This window comes from Eucalyptus grandis, chromosome 5 (genome assembly GCF_016545825.1).
Source record: "Eucalyptus grandis isolate ANBG69807.140 chromosome 5, ASM1654582v1, whole genome shotgun sequence".
Classification (NCBI taxonomy): Eukaryota; Viridiplantae; Streptophyta; class Magnoliopsida; order Myrtales; family Myrtaceae; genus Eucalyptus; species Eucalyptus grandis.
The window spans coordinates 53,823,402-53,834,601 of NC_052616.1; the positions used below are offsets into that span (position 1 = coordinate 53,823,402).

At 36.5% G+C, this 11,200-nt stretch overlaps 1 protein-coding gene across 1 annotated transcript; it reads right to left on the bottom strand.

Moving 5' to 3' along the window:
* Positions 1 to 3,658: 3,658 nt before the first annotated feature.
* On the bottom strand, positions 3,659 to 5,791 carry LOC120293540 (peroxidase 27-like). Its single transcript, XM_039313179.1, has 4 exons — positions 5,517 to 5,791; positions 5,020 to 5,205; positions 4,475 to 4,640; positions 3,659 to 4,293 (listed from the first exon to the last, which is right to left on the bottom strand). The coding sequence occupies exons 1-4, from the start codon at positions 5,739 to 5,741 to the stop codon at positions 3,887 to 3,889; spliced, it is 984 nt and encodes a 327-aa protein (XP_039169113.1). The 5' UTR covers positions 5,742 to 5,791; the 3' UTR covers positions 3,659 to 3,886.
* Positions 5,792 to 11,200: the final 5,409 nt, after the last annotated feature.

An 11,200-nucleotide genomic window follows, 5' to 3' on the forward strand; every position in this document is an offset into this window, starting at 1 on the left:
ACAATTAGTCAAAAAATGTAACATATGTCATGTTGAAGAGGAACTTATGTCACTCTTCAATATATTTCTATTGAAGAGAGTTGCTTCTATTATAACGTGTGGTGTTAGTTCAAGGTTGCATGACAAATAATATAGATGAGAGAGACAGTATTGCATTTGTTTACACCCAAATTTTACTAGCAAACTCATCATGTGTTTCTAGAAAAGAAAATGGCCGGATCCAACACGCCAATGATAGTGCAATTCCATCTTTAATCGAAAATGCCGTCGTTTCATCATCTAGCATTTATTTTTCCTGCCAAACTTATTCTGCACTTTTAAACTACAGACATCATGGTTTCCTCACTCGGGCCCGGGCAACCAAAATTTCGACTGACAGAGGCTCAGGGGTCAACCAAATGTCGCCGCTCCGATCCGATTCTTGCAGTAGGGCCTATTGAGAATTTTAGCCCAATTCGGGCCCATTAAGCCCAATTGCTTGACCCATCAAGCTCACCACCAAGCCTAGGCCCAATTACAATAGAATGCAAAGCCCGAAGAGTGGTCGGACCGGACTAGGCCGGCCCTCATTGGGCCCACCAAGAGAAATTCCAATACGCCCCTATGGACACCTACGGCGGGTTCTAACTTCTTGAACATGGGACAACTCATTTTGACGAGATCTTCCAACCGTCCAACCGTCTTACTTTTACTTTGGATTTTGGTCTATTAGCGGAATCAAACATTTGACTATAATTTGTAATTAATCTGAACAATTTATATAAGTTTGTCTGGCATTTTCCTACTAATTTGACTCTACACGTGACCCCTTAGATATTAATGTGAATCCACTTTCTCTTACAATCGTCTTGCTGTATCATGTGTAAATTCAAAATGCTCCATTACTTCTACTAGAAAATTAAGCAATAAAATGATAACGTAAGTGCTTAATTATGGTCAACGACATTCAATTGGATTGGTGATCATTAGCATGTTGCACGAGATAAATACCCTTTGATTTTCCTCAAAGGGTAATGCACGAAATAGCACCCCAAATTCTCCCCAATTAGCAGTTGATACTGCCTAGACCAATGAAAACAAGTCGCCAGTTAATTAACCGCTCCTGAACGGCATCGTTGTCTCGAATTGGTGGTATGCCCATTTTATAATTTCAACCACATGCAACGTGTATTGACAATGTCAGGTGTTCTTCCGGTCGTGGCACGAAGCTTCCTTTCTATTTGATCGAAATTCTAATTGATTTGTTTTTTCGTTGAAAATGGCCATCTAATGGACTTGACCGGATTGTTCTAGCTAGTTGTTATAGTCAAATGAAAGCGGGTAAAAACTTATTTAACTACTAGAATTGATTGATTTTGTTTGACATACTTATAATGATAATACTATGGAACAAGTACAATTCATTCTTTGGAAACTCTGTAAGGGTGTATTTGGTAATTTTCTTGTTCTTGGGAACAATATATGTTCAGAAATAATTTTTTCCATGTCTATTCTCGGGAATAAAAAAATAACTTTTTATTTTATTTCTTGTTTATGTTAAATTTATTCCCTGAATATTTTTCTATTTTTAAAAATAGGAAAAATGAGTTGATATTATCAAATAATTTTCTATTCTTTTTCTATTCTAGAGAACAAAAAGAATTTAAAAAAAAAAATACGATGGTTATCAAATAGGTTCTAATTATCCTTAAAAATTTTGTTATTGCATAGTGGAGTTACCACAGCACGCCTCATTGGATAAATTTCTCTCAAAAGTGAGTTCGTTGGTGAGGCTTTTAGGATGGATATTAATGATCTACTCATTGATAGCGAGATAAAATGGAGAAATAAGCTAGATATAGAGATAACGATTTATAATCATTTACATAGTTCGATTTGAGTGTTGAAACATACTCCATGGAGAAGTAGGCTTCCTATAGAGTAGGTTTCCTCTTATATTATTCAATACCCAGAGTAGACCCGTTAAACGGGTGGGTCGGGTCGGGTTTGGGTCGGGTCATAAATGGTCCGACCCAAATCGACCCATTTAACCCGTTTATGGCCCATTTATTACAATGCAAAATTTTTAACCCATACCCGACCCGACCCGTATCAGACCCATACCCGACCCATTTAACGAAACCTAAAAAGTTTATATATATATATATATATATATATATATATATATATATTTTTTAAAATGATATTGCTAAAATGGTTTTATACAACACAAATTTAATGGATAATTTTTATAATTTTTAAAATAAATATTTTAAAAAAATCAATTTTAATTATTTTTTTTATTTTTAAAAATTAATTTTTTATTTTTTAAAAAAATTAATTTTTTAATTATTTTTATTTTTAAGAATATAATATTTATTTTCTTTTTCTTTTTCTTTTTCTTTTTTCTTCTTCTTCTTGATCAGCCACCGGCCACGACGACGGCCAACGGGCAGCCACGAGCGAGCCTCAAGCTCGCCCGGCTCGCCGACAGCCGGCGAGCTCAAGGCTCACCCAGTCCGGCGAGCTTGGCTCGCCGACGTCGCGAGCTCGAGTCTCGCCGGATCCGGCGAGCTCGAGGCTCGCCCGGTGTCGGGCGAGCTCGAGCTCGACCCTCGCCGGATGCGCGGCTCGAGCCTCGCCGGATGTCGGCGAGGCCTCCCGCCTCGCCCAGATCCCCAGCGAGCTCGAGGCTCGCCGGGAGTTCGGAGTCTCGTCGGGCGTCGGCGAGGCCTCCGCCTCGCCAGATCCGGCGAGCTCGAGCTCGCCCGGCGCCGCTCGCCGCCCCGCGAGGCTCGGCGGCGGTCACTGGCCATCGCCGTCCGGCGACCGGAGGAAGAAGAAAGAAAAAAATAAGAAGAAAAAATAAAAAATAAAAATAAAATAAAATAAAGAATAATTATAATTTCGGTTTTTATAAAAAAAAAAATTGTAAAGTTAAAGAGGGAGAGAGATGGTGGGATTTTGAGTGAAAATAAATAGGTTCATTTTTAATGGGTTCATTTTAATGGGTTGATAAATGGGTCATAAATGGGTCAACTCTCTAACCCATTTAAAACCCATATATCTTAGTCTTGACCCATTAAAACCCATTATGGGTGCTTTATGAAAGAAAGCTTACCCATTAATGACCCATTTAACTATAAATGGGTCTATAAATGGGTTATGCAACCCATTTAACACCTCTACCTGAGAGGAACCTAACAAAGAAGAACCAACGAAAATCAAAGCACCCAAAAAGTACATACGATAGACCAACAAACAAAGTAAACAACAACAATTGATTATTCCCAATCATTCCATTCTCCATCCCGTGTCCTCCTCGTCGACCCTTAGTTAATTAATCTGAAGGGTTTTTTTTTTTTTTTTTGTCTTACTTTATTCCTACTTTAACTCTCACTCTTAGACTTTTACCATGCCTTTTTGTAGGGTGTGGGAGTCGAAATCCATTCCTGAAACTAAATCGTCTCCATCCTAACCCCCCGAGAATGTGAGAATTTGAACCTCCCACCTCTCCCTTCCAAGTTAGAAGGATGACCACTGGGGCAAACGCCAGTGGTTTATTAATCCAAACTTGAAACAATGAAATATGCATGCACGAATTAGTAGAGAACAAATTCATATTTCTGAAAGAACACAAGTTTGTAAATGGATTATATCCTCTTATTTATTCAAAGTCAAGAATCTGGTATGACTTTTATTTGCTCTTATTAAGCATTATATCCAATAAAACCAAATCAACATACACTTGCTATATCAAAACTCTAAGAGGGACCTAATAGAGAATGAACAGAAAACAAAGAACACAAAAAGAACAGATGATATACCAACAAACAAAGTAAACAACAATAATAGGCAATTGCAATCATTCCATGCTCAATCCTGTGTCTTCCTCATCAATCCTCAATTAATTGACCTTTGTGCACACTTTTCTGACTTCGCCCGCCGTTCCAGTGAGCACGCCAATCCGACCCATATTCACCATCGACTCTCCAAAGTCCTTGAAGAAGGTGGATCCACCGGTCTTGATCTGGAGGTCAATGTACGCCTTGGTTTCGCTGTCATCAAGAAGTGCGGAGTCTGAAGTGAAGAGGCCTCTTCTCTTCGGGATGAGGTCGAAGTACTTGACGTCGAACGTCCTCACACTTCCCGGGTCCATCTCGACAAGGGTGGTTTGATCATTCGGCTTGCACCTGAGCTTCAATCTCGCTATGTAGTTGGAGTCAAGGGTGGGGTCGGCATCGCCCTTTCCGGTAAAGTTGTAGACGCGGTCGGAGAAGGAAGAGCAGTGTGAAGTTCCAATGGTGTGCCCACCTGGTCAATTGGAAATCAGAATTAGCATGATCTAACTATACAAATTATGTTCTCTGTTGTAGTGCTGACGATGTTTATGAATCTCGCACTCAAATTACAATTTCTTCCCGATTAATTTATGTCAATCCCCACAAAATAATTGACTAAGCATATGGAGCAATAATTGGAGATTAGGTGTTACCTGACAGGACGACAAGGTCCTTCACACTGAGGCCTTTCTTTGCAAAATCTGCTTTCAGAGTTGTAATGTTGGCCGAAGGTGGTATTAAGTTGTTAAGTGCGTCGGTCAAGATAGACACGTTCCCGTCTCTTCGTCCGGTTTCCACATCATAGGAAAGTGCTCCAGTCTAAAAGACAACACCAAAAAAAAAAAAAAAAAAAAAAAAAAGTCTATATAAGAATGTTTTTCTCATTAAAATATAAAATAGTCGTGTTTTGTCAAGAGCGCCGTAAAAATAATCTTAATATCAACAAGCGATACTTGGATCCCATAATATGTATGGCTAGAATTCGTTTTCAAACGAGATAACATAGATCGTTTGTGAAATCAAGATTTCTACTAGTGTCCTAATTATATAACAAATAATATGTATGGCTAGAATTCGTTTTCAAACGAGATAACATAGATCGTTTGTGAAATCAAGATTTCTACTAGTGTCCTAATTATATAACAAACATCCAAATTTAAAACAAAAAATAAAGGAGGTAATGTATGCATATGCTCACCGCGACGACCACGTCTCTAGCGACGAGGGCCACAATGTCAGCACATGAGACGATGCCCGGGCATGCCTTCTCCAATGCTGTTTTGACTCTATCGATCGTTTGGAAACCTCGAAGACTGAGATTGGGACCCGCATTCTTTTCGGATTGATTGGTCGGAGAGTTCAATAGTACTGAACCTTCGCAGCCCTGCAAAAGATGATTCAACCGTGAGTTCATGAAGACAGTAGTTCGTAACCAAGGACGAATCTAGAGAAGTATGTCGAGGAGCCAAACACCATTTACTAGTACATAACTAGTTCTAATACACATTTTCCATTTTATCATATTGTTATCCAGTAAATCAATTTTGTAAATCTCTATGCATTCCTTCCATGCATCCGAACATTAGTTACATGCAAAGAATCACGTAATTAGAAAATGGTAAACTTTACACTCGTAGTAGGACGAGTTACACTTGTGGTAGGACGAGAATAATGTGAGCTCGCTCTCTTACTTACCCTAACGAAACAATCATGAAAATGCATCCTCAAGAGAGGGCCAGAGAGACTCGGAGCGACGGACATGACTTCACGGATGACCCCCTTCACGATGGCCTCTGCGTTTGGGCATGCCTTCTGGTAAAACCCTACTTTGAGACCTTGACCATGAGCGACCTCAGGAACAAGAAACAAGAACGTCAACTGAACCAACAAGCAAGACAAGAAGAGCTTTGAACAAGCCATTGCTTTGTGCCAAGAAGAACGATGATTGTTATCGCCCAATCTTAGTGTTTTGCTGTGGACATTTCATGAGCAAACCGCTTTGGCTTTTATACATACTTCGGACCAGCTACTTGAGTCTTAAATTATAGGCTGTCATTAACTTGACAGCTTAGCATACTTTAGTTATTTGCAATATGAATTTTCTTATGAGACGACTGGGGTGCTAACTTCTCCCTGATTTTGTACCGACCTAACTTCTTGATTAGAACACGGCTTTGAGCCATTGACTTTTATTTATTTTAGGGGCTTGATGGGCTTACACCACCGGATCGAGATTCAACAAAATTAATAAACGGCGCACAGGATCAGCATGAAGTTTGCACGACATGTCTTTGCCAACTTACAATCTAGTGTGAGACAAAAGGTTCATCACGGAAGTGGATAAAAAATGAACCATTACACACAACCACCATGAGCTCATTTGTCTAGTACCGGAGAGTTGACCTCTCTCGTAATGTGGCAGGATCATGTGTTTGCTCAACTGAACTATTAAACTAACATGATTTGAAACGATATTGTAAGATCAATGTGGCCCACGATATGGTACAAAACACTCGGCATGTTACTTTGGCCAATTCAGGCCGAATATAACGTTCCCCCATCAGCTGATAATGTCCTAGTGAAGGTTGTGAACAAATGCACAATTGCACAGGCTTGAAGCTTTAGTCAAATGGAGAGATTGGAGAAGAGAGATTCCTTAACTCATTCATGCCTTACCAAGCAAAGTGTTAATATAATGAGCAAGGGAATCTATTCATTGTATCAAAGGACCATTTTGAATCGGTCCTGTATATCATTGGTGCACGTTAGAACAACTGGGATATATATTGCTGCTTTTTATAGCTATGACGCAAGCGTATATTTAGACCTTTTAAGCCCACACGGTCAATCACGTCGGATCGGAAAAGTTGTCCTCTTTTCGCCACAATCGAGTGATCTGGTCATTGAATGGGGGAGGCTTCTTTCCACGAGGCTCGAACCAGTGGTCGCTCTTCTAAAGGCCGGCAGTTTGGCGATGAGTAGTGTTAAATAACCCGAGAAGGTCTTCGAGTTTGATTTCCCTGTGATTTAGATGAATTGGGAGTGTCAATTTACCTTCTAAACTAAAAAAAAAAACACATTAGAAAAGTCCAGTCGAAAAGCTAGGATGCTAATTATTGCAAATTATTTGATCTGTTTCTTACACTTAAATTCATCATCAAGAGAATTGTTACTTTCAATTTATCCTTATATCAATAGGATCTAAATCGCTGAAAATGAAGAAAACATTTTACTACTAGAAGAACTTCACGAGAGTCAACCAAGTAACTCACCCAATTTTCGCTAAAGAGAAAGCCTTAATTTGCCAGGTTCATTAGGTTATAGAGAGTTTTCATTTTGGGTGTATATTTTCAGGTTTTTTTCTTTATTTAATAAGTTAAGCAAACCTGATTTAAAAATGAAAATTGTGATAAGATATCTGTAATCCATCGAGATTACTCTTTTGTGAATCCGCCCGACACATGATTTGAAATAAAAAGCACTTGGTACACCAAACCAAAATGTTTTTTTTTTTTTCATCTTGGATCTTCAATATCTATGAAAATTCACTTATTTCAGTTTGAATTTCGTTTCAAACTATTTCCCAAATCAATTTTCGAATATTCTAAAGAACCAAAAGGAGCCATTGTGATTCGATCTTGGATCCTCCCCAATTCGTGTCTTTTTTTCTTTTATATGTAGTCGTGTGGACATCTTGGAATTTTTTAATCACCCTTATGACATTAGTATCCGCACGAAGTTGTCGGATGATTTGCTCCTAGTTTTGTTCAAAAAGTTTGCACTTTGATGAAGATCGAGAAGGGTTTCCTTGCTTAAGCTTATTCACAAAATTTTATGTATATATACAAGCACACACATTAAAAATAATAGAAATCAAGAGTATTGAAGATTTTGGGAATCTAGATCTAATTTGTCGTGGATTATATCAATTGGCTTTGTTAAGTTCGAAATTGGTGAATCCACAACTAAATAGATTAATAAATAAAATAAAATAAAAAAGCCAAAGGAAGCCACACCACACCACACCACCTAAAGTATCATAACTTCACCAAAATGCCCTCGTATCTTGTATGAAATAACGCATACACACTAATCAAACACCTAGGCCACCTCATATTAGAGCGAGAGAGAGAGAGAGAGGGAGAGGGTCTCCATCAACATAGACTATTCAGTCAACTTGCTTTAGTCACTTACCCAGCAAGTACAACCTGCCATGTATATGCTTACATTCTTTCACTTAAATAATTTAAGTTTTACAATTCAATTTGTTAAGCTAGTATTACATCGACTTATTAGCGCTAATTCCTTTTTTTTTCACTCATTTAAGCTAGTATTTAAACCTTTGATATGAATTGGCCATTTGCAAAGCTTGTATTGTGCTCTATAACTGAGCTTAACAATCATACGCATACCCAATTGAGCTTTTGCCCTTTAATCTTACATATAATTGACTCATTCATGATTATTAACACCGTTAAAAGCGCATTTCATTAAAGAAGCATGATTGTAATCCACCCACAATTGAATACCAACTTAAATGGAAATGAACAACTTAGAGCCAAAAATAACAATTTTAAAACTTTAGTGGGCTTAATAAATTTTGCGGAGTTCTCTTTGATAGTTTTGATCTGTTTAACACTAGAGGAGCTCAAGTATATGTAGAGATGGATATCATCTTTGCTTGTTTAACCACCCTAGAGTAATAGTGATAACAACCACAAGATTCCGTGCTATACACGGTATAGAACATATTTTAGTTTTATCTAGATAGATATAACGTAATAGCTCGTCGTCCATAAAGTTATATGGTGTAAAACGTTACATGCACTAACAGCTTAAGTTTTTTAAGTGAAGTAAATTTATCAAAACTAACAATTATGAGTCCAGTGCCCCTCCACAATTTCCTATTCGGCTTTAATATGGTCACATATATGACTCATCTGAGAAACAGAATATAAGTTAGAGCATAATGAAATGATCTTAGTCATTTAGTCATAAAAAATTCCGTGCTCTCAGATTGATAAGTCTCGTCCATCTTTATATTAAATTATGTCTTATGTCATACGTACATAAGTTTGTTATATTTCAAAATGCCAAACCTAAAGTTGTAATATTCAAAGCCATGTGACCTTAGAAAAAGCAAGTGAGTCCAATACATGGTTAGGTTAGAGATGGCTAGTGAATCTACACTACACAAAATGTCCAAACATCACTATACTGTTGCACAAGTATTAAATAAAAAGGTGAAGAACAAAGAAAAATAATACTCAAATTTAAGAAACAAAAAGGAAAGTGTAGTCCACATGTGAGAGTATAGCTTTGTCGCCACCTCCCTTTCAGGCTCTCTTACGCGCGGGCGCGGCAGAGGCGGCTCTCCCAAGCCCACCAATTCACGATTTATGGTTCGAATTTTTAACCTGCAAGTCAATTTCAGATAAAAGTCACCATTAATCGATTTGGAGTGGGCAATTAGAACCCAAGTGAGATATCGAAAGAAATACTTCATTCTGTGCATTTACAGAAATTAGGATCAGGAACTTAATTATACTAATTAATCACCAATGCCCTTCTAGTATATGATCTTGCTTAAATATCAAGTAAAGCATTTATGTAGCATCTTATACTAATCACGAAATCTAGTGTTTGTAAAATTCTAAACGCAAGTGCACGTATCGAACAAGTAATATAATGATGAGAAAAAGTATCGTCACACGGAGATCGATGATTAATAAACTAATTAAATACTAAAATAGATTAATTCTAAAATTTATCTAACAAATCAAAATATAATTTAGAATAAATTAAAAACAAAACTTGAAGACTAAATGTAGTAAAATCAATCAGATAAATATGTTAGAGCATCCGATTTCACCATAACCACTAGATATGAATTTCAGATTGTTGTTAATACAAGAACGATATCAAATATGTGATAGCGGAATTTCCTAATCTATTTACTATCCTTTCTCTAGGTATAGCAAACCTACTTAGCTTATTAATCCACTATATCTCTATGTGAATTAAAATAAACATGAGTGCATTAAAAACTATGAATATTCTCGGTTTACAATGAGTCTTTTGGATCACCTTATCACCGAAAGCTACACAAATAACACGGTATATTTCTATCAACGTTTAATTCATGGTTATATATTATAATGAGCAATTGCATATTATCACCTCTCAGTCTCAAACATGCACATCAGATCATTCAAGTGGTGGCCGAGTCACTCAAAAGCGTGGCAATAATATATAACTCACATGAATGAAATCAATTGTAAAACATAAAAATCATGAAATTCATATCATCATGATTAGGCTACATCGTAGCCCTAACAAAATAAAATTAGAACATAGTAGAATAAGAAATAAAAATAGAAATATAGATCAAACTCAGCATCTTGAATCAAAGGACAAGAATTCTATCACCACTTTTGTCTTCTCTTCAAAATACTTAAAAAAAACTCTCAGAAGAGTGAAAAATGATCTCACTCCTCCTCTCTCTAAAAAAACCCTAGATGCTCTCTCTGTCTCTATTTATAGGATATATCCAAGATATCTATCTCCTAACGCTTGCAGATAACATTAGGGAACAAAATCAAAAATTTCCTGATTTGATATCTATCTTTCACTGCTGCTTTTATTTGAATTCCTAATAATTGCCATTCTTTTCCTTATCTTCTTCATATCTCATTATTCTGCATAAACAATGAAAATTTAAATAATCAGAAGGAAATCAAATATTTTCTCATAGATAATGCATTAATTGTTGCCTAAAATAGATAAAATAACTCTATTTTTATAGAGTTATCATCTAGGATTCAATTCCTCACCAAATTAAGGAAATATAAATTCATGCATCATAATAGCGTAATTGGAATAAGTCAAGATTTGCTTGAAAGAACTTAAACATGATTTCTTTTTTCTTTTCTAGGTGTTTCAATGTATTTATGGAGTAAACTAACCAAAAACTATTTTTTAGACCTTTTCTGATTTTTTTTTTGGAAAATATAAATCATTTTTGGATTTTTATTTTTACAAAAAAACTTTTCAAATTTTAATTAAAATAACAATAAAACAAAAGCAAACCTAGGTCGGTGAGACCCGTGAGCCGATCGATTGGGATTCGGCCCGGTCGCCCCTACGGGGGCTAGAGGTGAGGACCCTCATTTATTTTAATGGTTAATACTCTGAAAATCCAAATATGTATACTCATGACAAATTTATCCAAAACTAATCTTTTTACTAAGAAAAATCCCAAACTTGTACAATTATGACAAATTACCCGGAATAATCATAAAAAACTCATAAACTTGTATATTTGTGACAATTATTTTTTCTAAAACTTGAGTTTGGTTGAAAAATCTCTAGCAACAACA